The sequence below is a fragment of the Mus pahari genome, chromosome 3, assembly GCF_900095145.1.
Source record: "Mus pahari chromosome 3, PAHARI_EIJ_v1.1, whole genome shotgun sequence".
In the NCBI taxonomy this organism is placed as follows: Eukaryota; Metazoa; Chordata; class Mammalia; order Rodentia; family Muridae; genus Mus; species Mus pahari.
The window spans coordinates 135461143-135485967 of NC_034592.1; the positions used below are offsets into that span (position 1 = coordinate 135461143).

Genomic DNA, 24825 nt, shown 5'->3' on the forward strand with positions numbered 1-24825 from the left:
TCATTCCTGCACAGCTGGGTGGGGTTCTGTACACAGGAGGGTGGCTGGCTTCTCCTAGAGGGGACAACCCAAGAGAAAGTCAGACAAAAGCCACATACATGGCTTACTGAGGTCGCATAAAGGGACAGGAGCAATAGTCTAACTTACTGCTCCCTAGAGAGCACTCCATGGACTCTGCTTTTTTTAAAAAAGAAGAGAGAAAGAAGGGGTGGGGAAGAAGGATGGGAGGAGAAAGAACTGTGGGTATGACTCAGAAGGTAAGCGCTTCTGTGCAAGCATGAGGACCCCATCACCAACACCAGAAGGTGAGCATGTGCGTGCCCTGTCCTGCCAGTACTTGGAAGCTGGTGAGAGTGGGGATGGGGGGTTGGGGGGGCACTGAATGGATCCCTGAAGCTCCTTGGCCAACCAGCCTCATCAAATAAGGGATTTTCAGGGTTCTGTAAGAAACCTTGTCTCAAAAAAACAAAAGTGGGCGGCAGTTAAGCAATGAACCCCTACTCAGCCTCGGCCTCAGTATTCACACTTATGTTCATACCTCTCTCACAGTAAGCATGTGCACATCATACCACACAAATATATACAGAGGAAGGAAGGGAGAAGGAAGGGAGAAGGAAGGAAGGAAGGAAGGAAGGAAGGAAGGAAGGAAGGAAGGAAGGAAGGAAGGGACAAATGAACAAATGAAGGAAGGAAAGAAAGAAAGAAGATAGTGAGAAAATCATAAAGACACGGGAAGGGAACAAGGCCTCTTGCTTTGGAGTCTGGGTGAAGTCTCTCTCCACCTGACAGTCAAGAATTTCAGCCTAACACACAAAACTGGATGTGAAAGCCACCTACAGAGAGACCATACACAGGCGTCTCGAGGAAGCAAACATCAACGAGTGTGAAGCCTAAGTGTGTAAGACCTCAAGTGTGCTCTTCCTCCCCAGCTGTAAACAAGCACAATTCTAGGAAACAAGACAAGAAATTCCATTTACAGTAGAAGAGATGTCTTAATCCCCTTCAGTGAACCTGTGGCCAGCAGTTTACTCCCTACCCAAGGCACGACAAGCCACCTTATAATCCCATCTACTGGGGTGGAAGGGAGCAAGTCTTTTGAGATGTAGCTTGAGAGACGCCAACTGTTGAGACACTCAAGTACAATTCTCTTGGGCCACCCCCATCCACACTTGAGTGTGCCATGTCCTCTCCCTTGCTAATAATGGTAGACTCCACTCTGCTTCCAGCTAGCCCATCCTGTGGCCAGGTCACCTGTGCCCGATGGGAGGGATCTATAAAGCATCTGGGATGCTCCTGGCCACAGCTTGGAGCGGGGGTCTCGGGCCCACACCCTTTGCCACTGATGTAGCCTAGCTGTAGAAACCATAACCTAACCTTTCTTCATGTCTTGGTGACACAGTTCAGCTATGTTCAGAGGATCTGATCCCCCGAAGGCCTGGATGCCGAGGGGAACTCTTAGAGAGTGGACACCACATACCCAGCGCTCCTGTGGTCTGCTTCTTTGCCTCTCTGGCTCCCGGAAAGCCTCTGGCCCCTGCTTACATATTGCTTCCTCTGGGAAGTCTTCCCTGACTTCCCCTGTGAATCTCAGCACGGATCCCCATCTTCTGCAGCAGGTAACGATTGTAACCTGCCCTCGTTTGTGTGCCTACTTAGTGTCCTGAATTAAGATGAAGCTCCTGTGGCCCAGGCTAAGACCTGCCTCATCTTCCGATTTCCTTAGCTCCCAGCTAGGCTTCCATCCCTCAGTGGGCACTCCATAAAAGGGTGCTGGTGGATGAATTGGAGACACTGAATGGCACACTCAGAGTTACTTCTTGAGACAGAACGAACACTAGAATCTGAGTTTAGACACTCCCAGCCAGGATGGCTTCCTATCCCAGGTTCTGCTCAGGCTTCAGACTTCACTGGCAGCAAAAGTTTTCGCGGGGCTCCCATAGCCCAGAGTCACAGGGCTCCCATAGCCCAGAGTCACAGGGCTCCCATAGCCCAGAGTCACAGGGCCCTTCCTCCTCCTGGAGATAGCTCCTTTCTACACTGCCCGCCACTTCTTTTGTCTTTGGAACAGAGCAGGTGGGTCAGCACTGATTCCCAAACGCTGCTCCATTCAGAGCCCAGTCAGTCCCAGGTCTCTGCAATACCGGCCACTGTAGAAATCAGCCAAGCTTGGCCTATGTCTGACTCTTGCTGTGACCTTCTATTCTCATTCCCACTTAGCATGAGGAGACTGCGGCCCAGAGATGCTGATTTCTACAGATGCCAATGGGCAGGTGGTGATGCTGAGGCTGAGTTCCCTGAGTCTTTCTGTAACCAGGAACTAGGCTGTCTATGACAATGGAGGGTGGATGGATGGATGGATGGATGGATGACAAGGTTTGCCATTTCAAAGACTGGTTGCACACTGGTTTGGTAACACTGTGTGTGTGTGTGTGTGTGTGTGTGTGTGTGTGTGTGTGTGTGTGCCTGTGTATACCACAGAACACATGCAGATTAGAAGACAACTTAATAAGAGTTATTTCTCTCCTTCCACCCCAGATCCGGGGGTCAAACTGGATCTGTCAGGCTTGCAGCAAGCATTTTCACATACTGATCCAATAGTCCTAGATGGGATTTAAAAAAAAACTATTTGAATGTCCTGAAATTATTTTTTTTAAAGATTTATTTATTTATTATATGTAAGTACACTGTAGCTGTCTTCAGACAATCCAGAAGAGGGCGCCAGATCTTGTTATGGATGGTTGTGAGCCACCATGTGGTTGCTGGGAATTGAACTCAGGACCTTCAGAAGAGCAGTCAGTGCTCTTAACCGCTGAGCCATCTCTCCAGCCCTGTCCTGAAATTATTATTACTGTTGTTCTTGTTATCATTATTATTGATGTTTTGCCTGCATAGTTGTCCATGCACCCTGTGCGTGCCAGTGCCCATGGATGCCAGGAGAATGTATGTGATTCCCTGGGACTGGAGCTACAAACAGCTGTAAGCCATCTTGTAAATACCGAGAATGGAACGCTGGTCCTCTAGAAGAGCAGCCAGCACTCTTAGTTTTTGCACTCTCTCTCCAGCCTGGGGACTTTTAAATTAAAAAGATGACAATATCCTATGGCAAAGATGTAGAGTGACAAAAGTTCACATGGAAACACAAGTCAGAGACACTTTGCTGGCTCAACAGTCTGTGGTGCAGTTGAACAAGCGCCTGGCTCCAGACCAGAGAGTCCAGTTTTAAGTCACTCAAGATGAATGAAAACAGGCCCTCTCCCAAGGATTTGAACATGGTGCCTATATCTTTATTCATACAAAAAAATTAATTTTAAAAAAAAGAACTAAAGGCAACACAAATCCTATCAGCAAGCAAATGAATGGACAGCGGCAGGTCCCCACTGTGAAACACTACTCAGCTGAGAAAAAGGACAAACTAGTGGAACATGTAACAATATGGAAAATCCCAACAAAGTGGGAAGTCAGCAGAGAGAAGAGAAATGGAAGAAACACACCATTCAGACAGAACAGAAGAAAAACACCACATATTTGTGTGACACTGTAAAGGACAAAGCTAGTCTATAATGATTTAAAGAGAGAGGCGTGGGGGCAGGGGGACTGGGGAAAGAGCGCTGTTGGTCCAGTGCTGCTCTAACCTGGATAAACTCCTGGTTCTGATCTCCAGCATCCAATGAACCCAAAATGCTGAAGCTCACCCGTAAACCTTTGGGAGGTAGAGACAGGAGGACCAGGAGTTAAAGGTCATTCTCAGCTACAAGCGGAGTCCAAGGCTAGCCTAGGCTACATGGGATCCTATCTCAAAAAGAAAAAATAAATAATCTATTGCTAGCTACCTCGAGTCCCCTAAGAGCTGGGAGACTTGAATGGAAGAGAGCTTCCAGAAACCTTTGGGGCCACAGAAATGCCTTTTATGTCTTTTCTTTGTTTGCTTTTGTGGCAGGATCTCAGAATGGAATCCAGGTTGGTCTCAGAGTCACCACATAGCTGAAAATAACCTTGTGTGTCGGCTCCATTTCCCAAGTGCACGGGTTACAAGTGTCTGTCACTGAACCCCATTTATTTGGTACTGGGGATCAGATGCTGGTTCTTGTGCATGATTAGGCAAGCCCTCTAACTGAACTGTAACCCCAGCCCCAAATACTCTATATTCTGATTAAGGGAATGGTTCTACAGGCAAGTATTACTTACATAGATTTACCAAACTTAATATTTATAATTGTACCTTAAACTTTTTAAGTTACACTTATTCAGTGGGTGTGGATGCGTGTGGATGTTCATGAGACACCACAGGAATGCAGTGCCTAGAAGACAACTGTCGGAGTCTGCTCTTTCTCTCTCTAGTAGGATCCAGCTCAGGTCATCAGGCTTGGTGACAAGTTCCTGAACCTGCTGAGCTGCCTTACCAGCCCTAATTATGCCTTTTGTTTATAAAAAAAAAAAAAAAATCATGTCACAACAGTGTTGGTGAGATGGCTCGGGGAGTAAGGGTGTGCTGCGAAAGCCTGTGACCCCTGTTGAATCTCTGGAACCCACATAACGGTATAAGGAGAGAAAAGATTCCACAGTTGTCTTCTGACCTCCACATTCACACTGTGGCATACACACCAGTGTACACATGTGTGAGCACACACCACACACACACACACACACAATTGTCTGGGTCAGAGAGATGGCTCTGTAGGTTAAATCCCTTGCCATGCCAGCCTGACCATCTGAGTTTGATCCCAGGATCCTTCAGTAGAAGGAGAGAACTGATTTCCAAAGGTTGTCCACACACTGGCCATGGCGCGCCCACACTCACATGCACCACACACACACACACACACACACACACACACACACACACACACACAGAATAAAAGTCAAAAGAATATTTTAGAGAGTCTCGCTATCTAACCCTGGCTGGCCTGGAACCTGCTGTGTAGACCAGGTTGGCTTGGAATTTGCAGAGATCCACCTGCCTCTGCTTCTCTGACCTCTGCTGAGGTTAACGGTATATACCCCCATACCCAGTCTAAAAAAAATGCTTCTAATTATGCCGCAATAAATGGGAACTTAGGGAACATGAATGTGGGCTTTTATGGCAATACTAGTCTGGTAAAAGCTTTTGGGAAATGGTTTGAAAAAGGGAATGTGTTGGTTCTTTGTGGTCCCCTACCATCAAATGGCCCCTTGTCAACAGAGATGTAAGGGATGCTGGTTATATCCTTTTAATTTCCCCTGTCCCTGTCCCAGGACTTACCTTCCTCATCCAGGAGGCCCAGGAAGCACGGTTGGGGCAGACCAGAGTGCTGGAGGTCTAAGGCCCTCCGGGCATCCCTCACCAAACATCCCACAGAAGTGTGTTTAAATGCCAACCTTTGTCTCTAGGTGGATAATCGGGGACCGGGAGGTTGGAAGAAGGGGTGACAACGTGTGTGTACAATAAACTGCCTCCTGTCCCAGCCCGACAGCTGCGGGTACAACTAGCCAGCTAGCTCTGTGATGCTGCCTTCATTGGCTTCCTTCCCATCTCAATCTCCTTCACTCGGTAAAGAACAAGTGTTGTTTACTGTACACAGACTAATTTCACTTCTGTGTCCAAGTCAATTAAACCTGTTCAAAACTCAGTCTATTTTTAGAAATAGGGCATGTATATATTAAAATACATAGCAAACACATTAGTGTGGGGTGACTGTCTTTCTCAGTAGGGATTTCTACGTGGAGTGGGGACCAGGCTGTGTAGGAGGCAGCTCTGGTTGTCAGAACTGGGGGAGGGCTGCTACTTGGGCCTAGTGGGCAGAACTCTTGAGCTGCTAACCCCGCTCCCGCTCAGAATTCATACTCAATACATAGTACTGCTAAATGCATGCCTACACGCACACGTAAACGAATGAATGAGAGACACTGGTGGTCTGGCCTGGCTAGAGGGAGGGAGGGCTCCTTTTCGATTCTGCAGGTGTGCTTTGCAGTTTAGAGTGTTGGTCCCTGTCGTTTTGAATGATGTCTCAGGCTGAGTGGAATGCCATGCAAACAGGGCCTCAGTGGTCTGCCAGTCAGACTTCCTCTCTTCAACTTGGGAGGTCCTCTGAGCAGTCCCATATTCTGCCCAGAATAAGGCAGAGAACTCCCGCGGGCGCCAGACTTTGCATGGAGTTTGAATAAGCGGTGGGTGGGCGGGTGGAGGGAAAACCACTGCATGTGGGAGGGACCGAAGTGGAAGGGCCTTGGAGACCCACCAGAATCCTAGAGGGCGAGGTTAGACGTATTAGGGCGTGGTTAGACTTAAAGGGAGCTACATTCCTTCTGCGGCTGGTTTAGAATCTTTGAAGTGAAGGGTAGGATCGGTTGATTGCTCCAGTGCAGGATTTGGGACCTATGGGATTAAGGTCTCCTAGGCGGCTGGTGGCTGTAGTACAAACTATGGAGAGCGAGGCCTTGGATTCCATTCTCTAAAACACAGGCGCGCTCGCTCCCCGAGATTAAAACCCTTTCAGAAAACTTGATTACAAATCTAGAGAACAGGGGTTAGGACTGGGAACAGAATAGAAAGTAAGATTAAAAATCTTTCCCCAGGAGGAGGCAGATGGTTTCGCAGGTAAAGAGGCCTGCTGCCAAGCGTGGCTGCCTGAGTTCAGTCCCCGGAACTCGGAAGGTGGAAGGTGAGATCCTCCAAATTGTTCTCTAACCTCAACAATGCTCTGAGGCTCGACGGTACTTACACACATACACGGAAACAATCAACCAGTCAATCAATAAACGTAAAATATTACAATTCTTTAAGGAACCCAAGGGTATTGGGTCTTTTAGGTAGGGGTCCAAAATCTCTGGGGGTAGGGTTTAGAATCCTTTGGACCGGCTCATTCCATCATGGGGGGGAGGGGCTTAAACGCACTAGTGGGGAAGGGGGACTGGGAATCTTGGGAGGGCGGGTCAAACCTTGGGGTCTGAGTCAGTCCTTCAAAGACTGGTTAGCGCCCTTGAGGATAAGGTTAGCAAAGAAATGCTGAAATTCTTTGGAGGTGAATTTAGGGCAGGAGACCAGAGAGCCAGAGTGGGAGTTAGGCTCTCAGAGGGCGGAGTCGGGGCATTTGGGGGCGGGGTTTGCATCACCCAGGGCGCGGCTAAGGCGCCCAGATGGCCAGTGAGCGCCACTGGGTTGCGGCTCCCAGCTTGCACTCCCCGCGGCGGCTCTCAGACGGGTGGGAGGGAACCAAAGTCGCCCGTAAAGGCGGCTCTGACCCGCTCCGAGCGCCAACGCAGCCTCTGTAGCCCGCAAGTCTTCGTCGCTTGCTCCGGGCTCTCGAGTCCGGGGCCACCAGGGGCCGCAGCGCTGGGGGGTCGTTCTAGCTGCGAGGATCCGGGCTGCCCACGAAGCGAAGGGCGGGCGCCCAGGTGAGTGCGGGGTTGGGGGGCGGAAATGGGACCCCCGAGAATGTGAAGACCTCGGGCTCCAAGGAGCTGAGATCCTGGGCGAGCTGTGGGGGTGGCGAGGAAGGAAGAACCGTCCTAGGAGCAACCGATCGGCGGTGGGATGCGCTGTCTACGAAAGGAGGAGGGTACCCAGGTGGCCAGGTGAGGCGAATTGTGGCCACCCAGGGCGACCCTGGAATAGCCCTAGATAGAGGAAGCTCAGGCAGGGGAATGACAGTGCTGAGCTGACACTTCTCCGTCTGACCAGGTTCCCCTTCTTCACGCACACACACACCCCAAGAAGAAGAAGCTGGAGGGGAGGGAAAGGCCCGTTCAGTTCCCATTGGTGGTGGGTGGGTGGCAGGTCACGCAGGGTAGGCAGCAGTCAGGGCTAAAGGAACAGCTGGGCCAAGACAAGCCCATACCTGCCACACCCAGGCTTGGCTGTAGGTGTGTATCTGAGTCCCCTCTTTTACATCTTCCCCTGCCTTCCCTGCTGAACAGCTAACAGGCATACATCCAACTCCAGAACCTCTTACACAAAGACCACAGTCTACCACCATCTCCTCTGTGTGACACTGGGGCACATCACTGGCTACTCTCTGGATTCCAGCTTCCTCCTCTGTAAAATGGGCTGTTTTAAGTTCATCTGAAGCTGAGTTGTCCAGAGAAGGGGAGCAGGGCTGCTGGGCACTGGACAGGGGGTCTGGCTTGTCTGTGCCTCTGTTTGCATAGCTGCAGGATGGAGATGGTAAGAAGACAGGTTGAATGTTCCCTATCCAAACTACGCCTGATCAGAGGCGTCTAGGATTTCCGAGTGTGGCAGAATTCTGTATGTCAAGTGCACAGTGAGGCATCCTGGAGTGGAAATTAAAGTCTTAAAGGGATATTTGTGTATGTTACACGTGCTTCTGTGTGTGTTCACTGGTTGGTGTGTACTCTGGGGTTCCTACACACGTGGAGGCCAGAGGACTCTATGTTGTTCTTCAAGCAAAGGCCACCTTGCTTTTGGAGACAGGGACTATCATCAGCCTGGGGCTTTTGCTGGGTAGGTGAGGCCGGCTGGTTAGCGGGTTCCAAGGGTCCACCTGTCTCCTCCCTCCCAGCTGGCTTTTTTTCAGGAGTTCTGGTGTTGTACCTCAGTTCCCCTTGTTTGCAACTGGGCTATCTTCCTGGCCCGTGAATTTTCACACATTTCATTCTCGTCCCACAGAGATAACTAGTGGCACATTTTTAATGGCTCCTCCATTTCGACATCAATTGATAGCCTCAGATCAGGTGTGGACTTTCCCACTTGGACCGTCCTGTCGGTGCCCAGAATGTCTCAGAGTTTAGAGCATTTCAGATTTAGGCTTGGGAGGTTCCCTTACTTTTGAAGGTGAAATTAAACTGAAGGAAAGGGGGTCCAAGAGGTGGCTCTGCAGTTAAGAGCACTTGCTGCTCTTTCCAAGGATGCTAGCTAAGTTCTCACCGTATGATCACAACAGAAACGCCTCGAAGCTGCCTTTAACTCTAGCTCCAGGGAATCCCATACTTTATTTTGGTCTTGGTCTTGTAGGCACCTTCACACATGTTTCTCTCTCTCTCTCTCTCTCTCTCTCTCTCTCTCTCTCTCTCTCTCTCTCTCACACACACACACACACACACACACACACACACACACTAAATCTGAGAGAGGGGCGGAGAAGAGAGAAAGATGGCTGAAGGAAAACTTTCGGAACCCTATTAGGTGTTCTTTCCACTGTTCCTGTTCAGCCCGAGAGATTCTCACACCAGCATCGCCAGGAAAGGGTGTTAAAATGCACATTGCTAGGGCAAGCCCCAAAGGGAGGCCTGGGGGAAGATACTGAGAACTGGCAATCTCCGGGCTGCTGATGCTGCCCAGAAATCTCACTTTGAGAATCATTGCCCAAGCCTAGGACAGACGCAGAGAGGCCTCACAAGAGAGCAGTTGCTCTCTGGTGCCCTTCTTACCATGCCCCTTCTCTGGAGGAGGAAGGGTGCTATTTAAAGGAATATAGGCCCATGTCCCAGGAACCCACCACCCAGAATTAACTAATGTCAGTGTATGGGCATGTTTGCTTCAGACTTTAAAAAGTAAAATGGCTAGGTGTAATGGGTAAAATCGAAGTCCCTGGTTTGGATCCCTCTCAGTTCTCTTTCTACCTCTATAGGAGACACCGCTGTCAAAAGCCAATCTTTCCAGGCTGTGTCTCAATAAACAAATGTGTCCTCTGTGCTATAAAGATTATAGCAAAGCCTGATGTAGGAGCACACCTGCAACCCCAGAACTTGGGAGGAGAGGCAGGAGGAGCAGAAATTCAAGGTCATCTTTAGCTATAGCAAAAGTCTGGGGCTAGCCTTGGCTATGAGACCCTGTCTGTAACAAAATAAAACAATCTATATCTGTTGTTGACTTCGGTCAACAAGGGATGCATCCTGAGATCCTGGCAGATGCCTGAACTGTAGATAATACTGACTTCCCCTATATCTTTGCATATATATATGAAAGCCTTTCTCTGGTAACTCTGAATTGATGGCATCACTAGTCCTGTGCCTAGGATTATGATTTAAACAACAAGTATTGCCTACACTACCGGGTGAGCAGCGCATACTGTGTGGATCCATTGGAAAGCAAGGTGATTCCATCTTGGGGAGGACAGGGATATGTTGTGACATTTCATCACTCTACCCAGAAGGGTGTGTGGCTTAAATCTTAGGGTTGCTTATTTTTGGAATTTCCCATGTGGTAGTTTCAGGCTGCGGTTCACTCTGGGCCTGAAACTGCAACCTCTGACGGGACTGAATGGGAACGACTCTATACCAGTACTGATCTAACCATGAGGCTCACCCACAGTTTGTTTTCTCCTGACTTATCAGATTGGGATCCATCAGGGCTGAGCACTTGAGGGTCTAATTCATTCCTGCTAGCTGTAGCATGTTCATCCTGGCTGGTGACCTCTCCACATTCTTCCCCATCACCTATTGACAGATATTCAGATTGCCTCCAATGTACAGTACTACTGGGAACATCGTGTGTGTGTGTGTGTGTGTGTGTGTGTGTGTGTGTGTGTGTGTGTGTGTGTGTGTGTTTTCTTGGGCACAGGTGCAGCTGTTTCTTGAGGGAACACTATGGGAGTGGATAGCTTTCCATGTGGCAGTGTTTCCTGCCCCTTTTAATGGGAAGAGTATAGAGGCTTGGAAAGTCACTTATGGGAGACAAAGAGAAGAGTCGCTCCGAGAACCTCCTCACTCTCTCTATACCAAGCCACACGCTCTCTGCTGTGACAAGTGTCAGTTGCCTTATTCACGATGCCTGCTGCTTAGTACACTGCAAAAGCTGGAAGCATGAATTTTGTTACTGTGAACTTGTTCTACAGCTTTCATTTAACATAACATTTCCGGTGCCTCTGATGCTGCGAGTACAGTTTTTGTTCTACTTAGTTTAATTAAGCTGTTAGTATTTCCCCATGTCATTAAGATCACCTTGAATTTTGAAATGGCTATATAATATTCCATTTTTGGATACACCATTTTTAACCTCCCTGGGCTGATAAGTGGTTTTTCAACTGTGTGTGTGTGTGTGTGTGTGTGTGTGTGTGTGTGTGTGTGTGTGTAATGTGTGTAATAAGTGTCTGTCTGTAGATATGTGTGTGCCTAGTGCCCTCAGAGGCTAGAAGAGAGCAGCAAACCCCCTAGAACTGGACTTACAGGTGGTTGTGAGCTGCCATGTGGCTTCTTGGAACTGAACTTGGGTCCTCCGAGAGAGCAACAAATGGCTAAGCAGAAGGCATAACCGTCGAGCCATCTCTCCAGCCTCTGATTTTTCAGCATTCTAATAGGAGCCACTTTTCCAGCAGCTGCTGTGTTCTGGCTCTCAGTTTGAGGGTACAGTCTATCAGGGTGGAGCAGGCATGAGGGCAAGGCTCTAGCTGTCATAGTGGGAGCCGTCACCTTCTCTTCGTAGAGGAGACTAGACTTCGGGAACACAGACAGTAATACAATCTCCCTCAGCCTCCATTTTTCTGTGCAAGTTTTGTTCCCCAGCCTGTTGCTATAGGCCTGGGAGTGGAATAGACTTCTAGAAGGGCAGGCAGTGTTGGAGAACAAACCTCTGCTTGGGTTTAAAATGTGTCCTTGCTCTTGACTTGTGACTGTGTCATACATCCTGCATGACAGCATGACTGTGTCCTCTGGTTGGTGTTCTCTTAGGACTTGTATGTGTAGTTCCTTCTGCAATGGACTAACTGAGCTCCCAACACCATCCTGAAGTGCTTGGGTCCAGGAGAAATGGAGAGATTAACTGTAAATAGAATATGGCTGATAAACCTGAGTTTGAGTGATTGCACTATCTTAAACAAGTTGTGGCTCACCATGCTAACCCCTTCTCTTGGATTCAGTCTAGTCAGCTGGGAAATGGGCCCAAGGATAGATACAATGCTCACAATACACACACTCACACACACTCACACACACACATGAATGCACACATGCACATGTGCACACACACACACGAATGCACACATGCACACACACGCACACACACACGAATGCACACATGCACACACACGCACACACACACGAATGCACACATGCACACACACATGCACATGCACATATGAATGCACACATGCACACACACATGCACATGCACATATGAATGCACACACATGCACACGCACATACAAATGCACACACACATACAAATGCACACACACACACACACACACACATACACACAGCATTACACAAGCTGACAAGATGCAACACAGGGCCGGTTCAGAGGAAAGAAATGGGATATTGGCCTCCTGTCTGGTTGAAAGCTGCTCCTGCAGCTGTAGTGCTTTGCTGGTGTGTCAGCTTGTTAGGCTTTCAGACAGAGCAGATACAGAGAAGTCTCCATGGCACAGAGGTGCTGGTGCCAGCAAGTGGAAGTCCAGCTGGAATGTTCCAAGATGGCTCAGTGCTGAGGGATGGGGACAGGCCATGCACAGCACCTGCTTCCACATACATGTCAATAAGACCAAGGCCAGATGTTAGCAGAGGTTACCCCAGGTCAGGGACGGGAGGAGGGCCTTGGAGAGAGTGAAAGGAGACATCCAAAGGAACCTCAGAGCCACTTACGATGTTTATACTTTAATGTTTCATTCAGTAACAGCAGACACATTTCATCACATTTATGTATCCCTGTGTGGATATACACATGTATATGGGTGTGTGTGGATGGAACCAGAGGGTAGCTTGTAAGAATCATTTCTCTCCTTCCACCATGTGTGTCCCAGGGATCAAACTCAGGTCATCAGACTTGGCAGGAAGTTCCTTTGCCCTCAGCCCTCTCACCAGCCCTAAGTTTTAAAACCAAGCACATGCACTCCGTAGGATGAAAGTACATTACATATGTGTACAGAACTGTCCCCGTGAAACCTGTTGTTTCCTGGAGTTCTAAATCTATACCCTCCTTGGGACTGGAGAGATGGCTTAGTGACTGGAAGCATCTGCTGATCTTTCAGAGGATGGGAGTTTAACACCCAACACCGTGTCAGGCTGTAACTCTGCAGGATTCATGGTTTCTGGTCTGCACAAGTATACACTCCCATGTGCATACACCCACATGTAGGCACACATGAATACTTAATTAAAGGTAATAAAAATTAATCCTAGTTAATAGAAACCAGGGCCTAGAGCTCTGTCAACTGGAAGATGCGAAATATGTTCTTGCTTTTTTCCCTCTTCTCTCTCTCTCTCTCTCTCTCTCTCTCTCTCTCTCTCTCTCTCTCTCACACACACATTTTACACTAGTCACTCCTTCTCTCTCTCTCTCTCTGTGTGTGTGTGTGTGTGTGTGTGTGTGTGTGTGTGTGTGTGTGTGTGTGTGTGTACATGTGGGTGTGCGCGCGGTGTTAGGTGAGGAGGCTAGAGGTTGATGCTAGGAGTATCCTTTGCTCTTTGCAGGGCCTCTCAGTCAATCCCAGAGTTAGCCAGTATGGCTCACCTCCCTGTTCCAGCTTCTGAGGCTGCCATCACGGACACCCAGCATCTCCGAAGGTTCTGGGAATCTAACTCTGATCCTCGTGCTTACACAGAAAGTGCTTTAACCACTGAGCCATCTCCCCAACACACACACACACTCTCTCTCTCTCTCTTCTCTCTCCTCTCTTTTTCCTCTCTCTTCTCTTTCTTCTTTCTCTCTATTTCTTAAAATGAGGATGACCTTGAACTTTTGATCATTCTGCCTCCACCCTCCAAATGCTGAGATCATGGGTACTTGCACCAACCCCTGGCTTATGTGGCGCTGGGGACGGAACCCAGGGCTCTGTTTGTGCAAGCTGAACACTATACCAACTGAGCTACATCCCCAGACCACATTCTAGTGTCTTTGAGGCTTGGCATCTGTAAGACACGGTTGGGGTGTCTGACTTGGGAATAACACAACAGGTGAGAGTAAATGTCGCCTGTCACCAAGCCAGCCACCACACCCTGTGTAAAGGGGACAGTCAGCTCTAGCCAAGAAGCACCTGGGAAACTGAGCAAACTGGACCACACAGACACCTTTGTAACTACTGCTGAGAATGCTGGGTACTAAGGGGGCTTGTATCACTGATGCTAGGCTCACTGTGTCTTTTTCCCACGGTCTTCACCCTATCCCCTTGAGCCAGAGTTTCTCACAGAAACTGAAGCTAGCCTGACAGCCAGCATGCCCCAGAGATCCTCTTGTCTCCCCAAACACCCGGGTTACAGACATGTGCTGTCACACCTGGATGCTAGGGACCGGGAGCCCAGGTCCTTACACTTGAATAGCAAGATTTTCTGCCCACTGAGCCATCTTCTCAGCCCCCCTGAGCTACATTTTAAAGAGCTCTTACATTTTTAAGAGAAAGAATCGGGATTCTACTTCGGTTGATTCCAGGTCTCATCCAGTACTTCTCAAACTGCTGGCCTCAAGGCGATCAAACGAGATAAAAATAATAATAATAATAATCCAGGAAGCTCACAGACGCTGCAGATCCAAGGGTAAAGTCCCAAAATTTTGATTGGCAGTTGAACTAGCCACTGGGGCTCAAGCATCTCATACCAACTTTGTAACTGAGTCATACATAGGGGCAGAAGCTAAAGTTTCCAGATGGTGAGGCCCCTTGCCTTTGGGTGACCCAGGGTCCACTGTGGGTCTCCAGAACTTTTACTCTGTCTGAAAAGGAAGGGCTGGACCTCTAAGACTCTTTCTGTGTGCACAGAAATCATAGCTTGGCCAGAGGAAGCTGAGTCTCCCAAAGGACGCACAGGAGGAGTCCACCAGAGACAAGTCGGACAGAGTAAGCATGGTTCTCTCAGAAGACAACCAGGGCGTCTGCGGGGACTCTGTACCCCAAAAACTGCTTTAAAAAGGAACTTCTGATTAGAAAGATGCACCAATAACTGAGCTGTTCCAAGAACAGAAAGTTCCTCTAATCAGACAGTTGTAAGCCACAGGTCCCCTCAGTGGCTGCCACCCCCAGGAGCTTCCTTTCTGGGCTTCTGACTCCCCTAGACCTTGGCCAGTCGCCTCTGTCGCTGACCCCAGGGGGAAGGACAGGAAGGAGAATTTACTCTCCCTAGCACTGCTCCTTCCCACAGGAATTTCTTCTTTGGGGCTTCATTTTCCCATCTGAAGAATGGGTTCCTAATTCTGGTTTATACCTATATATGGTAAGAGAACACAATGTGCTCGCACCTCAAACCTAGATGGAGGGACCCTCCTATGCCAGGCACTTACTAGGTAGTCATGACTTCAGTGCCACCAGCTTGACAAGACCCACAGTCCCTATCCTCACCCTCTGTGGACCTACTTCATAGCTTAACTTCTCTCGTACCAAGGCCTGCTATCAGACAAGTTTTTGCTAATCAGCCATTTACCCTTGAGTGTGAATTGCAAACCCCTCCTAAGAGTCTCCTGTATTCTGGGAAGAACTCTATGTGTGGTATTAAGGGACAAAAATCTAATTCAAATTGGCCCAAGCAGCAGAGGAAGTTATTGGCAGCTCCACATGACTCTAACTTCAGGCCAGGCTGCATTTAAGATCGGGACTCTGGATGTCTCTATTTCTTGGTTCTTTGTGGCTACTGAAAACATCTTTCCCAGACAGGGGCCACGGACCAACGCTCCCCGGTCAGAACTGAGTCACAGCCTGCTTGGCTTCTACAGCTCTGATTGGTCACAGACCTACTCCTGCAGGAGACAGAAGCTAAGGCTACCTCAGTCCACGAGCCAATCCTGAGGGAGGAGTCCACAGAGGACAACTGGGGAGCTGCTGCTAAGGGTGGCAAACAGATGTCATGTAGGAAGAAACTTCAGTTGTCTCCTTCAGGGGTAGGTCTCCTTCACTTCTGCAGAAACGGAGACTTGCCTAAGGTCACACAGTGAGCTTTTGACAAAGGTGGGGCTAGAGTATAAATGCTTTCAGAACCCTGCCTAACCCAGTGATGCTCAGGCAGGCCCGGCCTCCTTCTTGACTTAGAGTCTGAGAGGATCTACAGCCAGCATGACAGCCCTGGGAAACAGCCAGCCAGGCTAACTGGCTTTTTTCTCTTCCATGTAGCACCAATAGAACCGAGGAGTCATGGGGCGGGGAGGGGCTGCGGATTGCCCTAGACATGGTCAACAGCTTTGAGTCAGTGTGGAACTGGAGGCTACCTCTGCTCCCGGTGCCTGACTGGGAACTATGTTTGACAAGCCCTTGTCTCCAAAGACCTCAAGTCAAGCCTGAGAAGCAAGTGTTTCCTACTTACAGAGAGGAAAATGAAACTCAGAGGGGGAGGGCGGCTTGTCCCTACTCACAGCCAGTGGTGGCAGAACCTCAGGACCCAAACTCCTAGTTCACCCCCACTACACTGGGGCCGGGGGGGGTGTCTCAGATTTTAGTGTTTCCTCCAAGTGTCCCACAAAATAGAAAAGAGACCTAATCTCAAAGTACAAAGCTAGCTTTACCCAGATGCAAAACGAGCCATATCCCTGACCAAACATAGTTTCACAAAAAAAGAAAGAAAGAAAGAAAGAAAGAAAGAAAGAAAGAAAGAAAGAAAGAAAGAAAGAGAAAGAAAAAAAAGAAAAGAAATCCTCAATAAAAACACTTGCAAACAAAATTCAAGAACACACTTAAAGGAAGCATACACTTCATCCGTGTTGGTTTCGCTCTAGGGATGCAAGCACGACTCAACATTCACAAACCAGTACATGTAACATAACACGTAGATAGAATTAGGGACAGAAATCACATGATCATCTCAATGGATTCAGAAAGTGCCTTTAATGAAGTTTAATATCGCTGATAAAAAGAAAAAAAAAAAGAAACTAGGAACTAAGAAGGAGTCGTCCTCAGCATACCGAGGGCTGTATACCACAGATTGACAGCCAACACCATATTAAGAGGGGAAAACTGAAAGCGTTTCCTCCCAGGTCAGGAATACAGGTACTTACTCTGAGCACTCTTACTCAGTGTGGTGCTTGAAGTCTTATCCAGAGCAATAAGACAAGAAAAAGGAGTACAAATAGAAAAGGAAGAAGTCAGATCACCCCCCATCTGAATATTACATCATCTGTACTCTTGGGTTTGTTTGTTTGTTTGTTTGTTGTGATTTGGTTTGTTTTGTGCATTTTCTGAACCAGGATATCTCTGTGGTGCCAGGCTGGCCTTGAACTCTCTACGTAGCTCAGGTTAACTTCCAACTCATGTTGCTCCTCCTACCTCAGTCTCTCAAGTGCCAGGATGTAAGCTGTTGGTTTATGATCCTACCCCTAAAAGCCCCTACAGATTCCACCAGACAACTCTTAGCCCTAATAAATACTTTCAGCTAAGTAGCAGGCTAAAAGGTCAACATTGAAAATCAGAGATTTTCTATATCTGAATAAGGAACTTGTTGAAAACTAAATCAGGAAAAAAAAATCTTATTCACAAAAGCTTTTTAAAAATACCCAGAAATAAATCTAACCAAGGAGGTAAAAGACATCCATAGTGGAAACTTCAAGACACCGAAGAAAGAAATTGAAGGAGATGCTAGAAGAGGGAGAGCGCCCCCATGTTCATGGGTTAGCAGACTCGATCCTGTGACAATAGCTTTGTTACCAAAAGCAATCTGCAGTTTCAGTATAATCCCCATAAGAACCCCAAAGGCATCCTGCAGAGAAATGGGGAAAAACAAAACAAACAAAACAAACAAACAAACAAACACAAAACAAACAAAACAAAACACCTTTCCTCCTTCCCATCAGTGAGAAATTTCTAGTTTCCTGGATTTTACTTCAGGTTAAACACACAAACCTAAAGATTCAGGGATAGGACCCACACATGAGTGAGAGGATTTGACATCTGTTTTTCAGGGTCTGAAGGATAGTTGCAATAATTGCAATAATAGTATAAAAGCAGAGACATAGCCAAGAACTTTATGATTGGATTTAAGGCCTGCTCTGCAGAAGGGAACCAACGTGTGTCTAGTTTTTTTGTTTGTTTGTTTTGTTTTTTAATCCGTCCAAGAACCCACAGTTGGGGGAGCTCATTGGTCCCAAGTGTGAACATACTACTACTGTTTTACTAATCAACATCAAACCAAGGTGAGTGTCACTCTCGGGTCTTATCAGAGAAGTTTCTTTGTGCAAGGCGTGATGGTTAATGCGGAATCTCGCTGTGCGTGCTCGTGTAAAAGGAGGGAACTTGATCTATGCATCTCACTCTGTACAAAATCAACTCAACCTTCACGAAAGACCCGAACCTGCCAGGAAAAGCACAGGCGAGGCCCTGCAAAATCGAGGCTCAGGCAGGGGCTTCCTGCAAAGGACTCCAAGAGTTATAAACGGACTTGTGTGAGATTAAAAGGCTCTGCAGTCTATGGAATGGAAAAGGATACTTTCTAGCTATAAGTCAGAGAAGTGATTAATAATGACAATATTAAAAACTGCAAGAGCTAAATGACAAGAAGCCAAGTCATCTAATCAATACATGGGATAGGAACTGAATATGCCAGAGTTCTCAAAGAAAGTAATACATGGTCAATATCATTTGAAACAAATGTTCAATGCCTTTAGTCAACAGGGAACTTCACATTAAAGCTATGTTGTACTTTTATCTCACCCATTTAGAATGACTAACATCAAGAAAACCAATGAGGCTGAGGCAGGGGGATTGTCATGAGTTTTCGGCTAGCCTGGGCTACATAGTAAGCCCTTGTCTTAACAAACAAAAAGCAAAGGGACAGTGACAAATGCCAGTGAGGCCATGGGGAAAGTCGATGCTGATGGGTGTGGCTAAGTGCAGCCACCATGGAAGTCAATATGAAGGTTCCTCAAAAACCCTAAAGCTAGAGATACCATGTGACCCAGCTGTACTGCTTCTGGGTATATACCCGAAGGGTTGGAAGCCAACACAGCTGCACATCCTCGTTTATTGCTGCACTAGTTGCCATGGCCAGCAAGTGGAACCAGCCTAGAGATCTCTCAGCAGCTGAATGGATAAAGAACATGAAATACATATACAGAATGGTGTATTACACATCTGTAAAGAAGAATAAAATTATGCAGTTTTAAGAAAAGAGGGTGAAGCTGGGCCTGGTGGTGCACGCCTTTAATCCCAGCACTTGGGAGGCAGAGGCAGGCTAATTTCTGAGTTCGAGGCCAGCCTGGTCTACAGAGTGAGTTCCAGGACAGCCAGGACTACACAGAGAAGCCCTGTCTCAAAAAAACAAACAAGAAAAAAGAGGGTGAGACTGAAGCCCATTAGAATAGGTAGAATACGCTGGGTTTGGGAAAACAAATACCATTTTTTCTATCAAAAGCAGAACCTAGATATAAATTTGCATATACATGTATGGTGTGTGTGTATGAGAGAAGGGGAGGCCTACAGGGAGGAAGGAGGAGGGAAGAGAAAGGGTATAAGTGATATAGAAGCTGGTTGTAGTAAATGCATATGACATGAAGTCTCTCATGTTAACCATTTTAAGTGTGTAGTTCAAGTTTTAAGTGGCATTTAAATACATTCATAATGTGCCACCATTATCATCATCCTCCTTAATATCCTCCATCATCTTCTAAAACTCAAGATGCCTCCGTTCAGCAAAACTCGTGCCCCGCCCCTCCTGCTCCAGGCCATCACCAATCTAACTGTCTCTAACAATGGCATCTCTCTATGTGGCTTTGAGATGTGATTCTGTGTGTTCGAATTTCACTTCTCAACTTGATCCAAGGAGCAAAAGCCATATGTGGTCTGCACAGGTGACCAGTCACTGGAAGATGGCTCAGCAGTAAAGGGCTTACCGGAAAGCCTGACAGCCTGTTTGGATCCACAGAACTATGTAAAGCTAGACACAGCCACACAGGTGTTTAATCCCAGTGCACCATACGTGGAAGAATGGGAGGTGGAGGCAGGAGAATGAGTCACCAAAAGCTCTCAGGTCAGCTAGCCTGCCACGGGCAGGGGGTGAGTCAGAGACAGTGGACACAAAGCAACCAGAGTTTATTCTGGAGCTGAGCGCCATAGTCAGGAATGCAGATTTAGGTCACCCCAAATTCCATGTTCCAACATGGAAGTAGTCTCGTGAAGTTTTTATAGTAACAAGACAAAGAGAACTATGAATCATGACGCTTTTCAAATGCATCAGTGGGCACGTGAGTTAGGTGGCTACAGCAAAGTGGGAAAAGCTCTGCTGTGGGCTTCAGACGCTGGCTGACAGCTTCCTTAACCCTTTGAATGGTGGAAAAATAGGGGCTTGTTAAGTCAATACTTTACAGAAGGTTTCTATCTGTTAGCCACTGGCTGTTATAGGTGGCTAAGGAATGGCTATCTAGGAGAATCAAGATCACCTGTAATTGGGCTCTGGACCTGCAACATTGTAGCCTTTCTACATCGGTGGAGATGTTATCAATCAGCTTTTGTAGACTCAGTTCCAGGAATTCTCCTTCACAAGGACCTGTTTCAAAACACAGTGGAAGGGGAAGGTCAGCAGCCACGGTTGTCCTCTGAAACCCCTGCATGCAAGCCATGGCACATGGGTACCTGCTCCAAAGTGACAGGAATCTCCTGTTTCAGACATTCCTGCTGTGTGTAGTGGCTGCAGCTCTGAGCCAAGGGAACATCAGGCTACCCTGCCTCTCTGCCGAGGCTCCTTTGCTATCTTTTAGGGGATGCGGCTTGAACCCAAGGCGCCTTGCTGCCGAGCAAGTGCCATGCCACTGAGTCACACCTCCCACCACGCACCCCCACCTGGTGACACATCTGCTCATAAATGGAAATATTAGGGCTGAGGTTTCTGTGGGGTTCCTGGGCCCACACTTTCACTTCTCTCAGCTCCCCCCCAGCCCGTGAGACAAAGCACACCCCCACCATTCAGGCTGGGGACATAGCTCAGTGGTAGGGTTCTTGCTGGACATTCATGCTGTCCTGGGTTCCATCCACAGCACCAGGAAAGGAAGAGAGAAAGAGAGAGAAAAGAGGACCCCACCCACCTTCCTTCCTGAGAGGGGTCTGGGGTTGGGTCTTCATAAATATGTTAATCAGCCATGTAAATGATGCTTACTTAATATGCACTCTATGATTGGGACCTAGGGATTCTTTGCTGCATGCTCACAGCTGCATCTGTCACTGCCCTGCCTCACACAGCAAGTTCCTCTAGCTGATCAAAGCGTGGGTACCAAATGTTCTGTGATCTGGTGCAGTGTAAACACACACAAGATGCTGCTTGATTTTCTAGAACGTTTTGTCACAAATCAGAGATGCTGATTTCAGATTTAAATGAGAAAGCAGTTGATCCATTGTGGTAAAATTTCAAATTAACGATGCAGCCTTCCAGGAAGCCTTTCCCAGGATAGACAAACACCAGTAACTACAAGAAATCATGTTGGTCCTTTGCTTTTGTTTATTTTGAGATGGGGGTCTCACGTAGTTCAGCCTCTAACAACTTAAGTATAACTGAGCTTTCCCGTACAAGTACTGTCCAGGCCCAAGCCTTCTTAACTTCTGCGGTCAGATGCGATGCAGTGTGTTCAAGTGCTATGGTCATAATGGAACCAAGTTCTCAACAACTCAGAACTGACTGTGCAGTCCTGGGGAAGCCAGCACTTCCTCCTACAGTAGCTTGCAGCCCACTTTCTCAGCAAACATATGGGCCCGTGTAGAGAAAAGAAAGGCTTTAGCCATTTTTACAGTGAAGTTTCTGTGTATGCCGTGCTGGGGATCCAACCCAGCCTGGGTCTCAGGTCCAGGATCTCACGCGGGCTATTGCCCCTCTACTGCTGAGCTGTGCCCTTAGCTTGCGACAGTTAAGTTTTGACTCCAGTTACTAGTACCTGGGTGTGGTGATACCCAGTGACAATCCTGCCACTAGGAGACTGAAGCATGACAAATTTGAGTTTGAAGCTAGCCTGGGCTACATAGCAAGACAAAACAAACAAACAAACAAAACAAAACAAACGGGTGAATGTTTCCTCTTAAGTTAATATGGCAGCAATGTCTAAGAGATATACCCCCTAAAAGATGGGGTTCTAGCCCCCCAGAACTGCTGTCACCCATGGCTGGACAATCACAGCAATCTCCCATAAGGCCCACGGCCTGCTTCTAGAGTCCTCTGTACTTCATCCGGTAACCAATGGTTCAGCTTAAAGTGCAGATTGATGCACTGGAGATATAGCTCAATGGGGGGAGGCTCAATGGCCAATCTGGAAAACAAAATTAAAGTAAAGTAAAAAGCACAAATTGATCCCCAAAGTCTGCACACTTGGCCCCCTCCTCCCAGGCCTGTGAGATGTGGTCGCCTCGTAACAGACGTTTCCTGCTTGAAGAGCTCCATCTCTCCAAAGACATCCCGACCTCAGCTCCTTTGCACTTGCTGGCCCCACTACCTGGCACATTCTACCTTCAGAGAGTCAACCATGTTACTCAGAAACCTGGGCTAATTTCACCCAAGAAAGGCATTTCCCATCTGTCAATCCCCAGGGCCCTGCCCAGCCTTTCCCATCCATCAGTCACCAGAGCCCCGCCCAGCTATTTCCTACAGCATCATCTCTTGCTGCCTTCACACTTGTCACCAAATTTGACATGTCAGTATCCTATTCACTGCTTTGTTACCTGTGCCTCTTACTCATCTCCAGTTAAGCTCTGTAGGACATGAGCTGTTCTGTCTTATTCATGGTCAAGGAATGGGGCTCAGTTGAAAGATCGGTTATCCAGAATGCACAGGGTCCTGGGATCCATCTTACCACATACACTCTGCGTAATGCTGCATGCTTGTAATGCCAGCACTTGGGAGATGGAGACAGGAGAATCAGAAGTTCAAGGTCATCTTCTGCTATATAGAGGAGTTGGAGGCCAGCCTGGGAGATAGGAGACCCTCTAAAAAAAAGTGCAACTTGAATGAATGAATGAATGACCAGATAAACCCACTAGAAAGAGGAGGAAAGGAAGGAGGCCTGGGAAAGAGGAAGGATGGAAGGATGGAGGAAGATGATGTCCAGGTATTATTCTGGATTATTGGAGCCATGTTATTCATCTTCATTGTTGGGACACATGATGACAGTGTAGTATTATCCTGTATCATGCTCCTCTCGGTGCTGGGGTGCCATCCAGAGGCTAGGCTGAGTGCTCCCCGTTGCCACAGGCTTGGAGTGCTCTGCAGTAGGGAACTTGTTAGGTGGGAACGATAAATGAGGTGCAGTGGGGTGCAGGGGCCAGGAATCAGCTGTTTCCTGACACAGGGCTAATAGCATCCACCACTCACTCTGCTCCACAACTCTGCCGTGCCGCTCCCGTTGCTGCTCCATGCCTTGCCATTCCCACTGCTGCTCCACAGCTCTGCCGTGCTGTTCCCATTGCTGCTCCACGCCGTGCCATTCCCATTGTTCTCACAGTTCTCCCTCATGGATTCCCTATCCTGCTGGTCCTTGGAGTCCCTGTGGGCTCTGGCTAAGCTAAGCACCTTGGCTGATGAGCCAGGGAGAAGCCGAGGACCCTAGTGCTTTCGCTCAGGGCTGTCAGGCAGGGTGGGAATGTGAAGACCCCTGTGGGGCTCTTCCCAGCCTCAGCTCCCCCTGTCTTCTCTTCTGTTGGCTACAGGATGGGCTGTGTGAAGTCCAGGTTCCTCCGAGATGGAAGCAAGGCCTCAAAAACAGAGTCAAGTGCCAATCAGAAGGGCCCTGTGTATGTGCCGGATCCCACGTCCCCCAACAAGCTGGTGAGTATGGCATCCCAGGGAACTGTCCTGCACCTGCCACAGGGGCTTTAAACCCTTTCTTCCCCAAATGAGATGACACCCACAAGCCACCTACCTCTAGGATGCTTTCCCCAGGCATGGAAGCTGTTTCTTATTGGTGGCCGTGTCCTGGCCCAGGGCTCCGCCTCTCAGTCAACTGAGTGTGTTCCTTGAGCCTGGGCTCTGCAGCACTGGCAGCAGCATGCAAGCAGACCCATGATGGCAGTGGTAGCGTGGCTGTCCATCTGCCCTGCAACAGCAATCAAGCAAGGAGAGCAGCAGCAGTGGCTGAGGGATGGCTCAGTAGATAAAGAACTATTGCTTAAGGGTGAGGGCCAGAGTTTAAATCCCCAGCAGGGCCTATAATCCCAGCACGCAGAGGCAGAGACACAGCATCTGCAGAGTAAGCTGGCCAGAAAGACTGACATCTGGCCAGAAAGTGAGACATCCTGCCTCAATATAAGACAGAAAGTAATGAAAAAAGACATCAACTTCGGGGACTCCATACATGCATGAACCCATGTAGACACATACCTGTGCACAGATGTGCATCTACACACATGTGAACACACATAAACATACATCATATGCATGCAAAACAACAACAACAAAAAAGCAATAGTGGCTATTTTGGTTACTTTCTATTACTGTGATAAAACACCAGGACCGGGGTGACTTGTAGAAGAAGGAGTTTATTTGGGCTCACAGTTCCAGAGGGTTAGAGTCCATGATGGTGGAGCAGAGGCAGCCGCTGGCAGCTATGGCAGCCAGAGCAGCAGCTGAGCTCTAACATCTCGAGCCATAGAGAAGGAATCAGGAATGGTATAAGTCTTTTAACTCTCAAAACTCAGCCCCCAGCCCCCAGTGACACGCTTCCTTCAGCAAGGCCACACTTCCTAAGCCTCCCAAACTGGGCTGTCAATTTAGGAGCCAAGTGTTCAAATGCTTGTGCCTATGTGGACCACCATGGTGGTGGTAGGAGCAACAGTGAGAATAGTCAATAGAAGGTGTGACGCCTGATGGGAAGAGGTAGCTCAGTCCATACACTGCTTTCCACACAAGCATAAGAACCCATCTCCAGAACTCATGTGTAAAAAAGGAAGGAATAAAGTGAAGGGAAGGGAGGGAGGGAGGAAGGGAGGAAGGGAGAGAGAGAGAGAGAGAGAGAGAGAGAGAGAGAGAGAGAGAGAGAGAAAGAGAAAGAGAAAGAGAAAGAGAAAGAGAAAGAGAAAG

At 48.1% G+C, this 24825-nt stretch overlaps 1 protein-coding gene across 1 annotated transcript in view; it reads left to right on the forward strand.

The window, feature by feature from the left end:
- The first annotated feature begins 6459 nt into the window (after positions 1-6459).
- Hck (HCK proto-oncogene, Src family tyrosine kinase) overlaps positions 6460-24825 on the forward strand; it is a 44504-nt gene continuing 26138 nt past the window's right edge. Inside the window, exons 1-2 of the mRNA XM_021191980.1 lie at positions 6460-7371; positions 23457-23574. Coding sequence (XP_021047639.1) covers positions 6980-7371; positions 23457-23574 — 510 coding nt within the window. The 5' untranslated portion in view covers positions 6460-6979. The remainder of the gene's footprint in view (positions 7372-23456; positions 23575-24825) is intronic.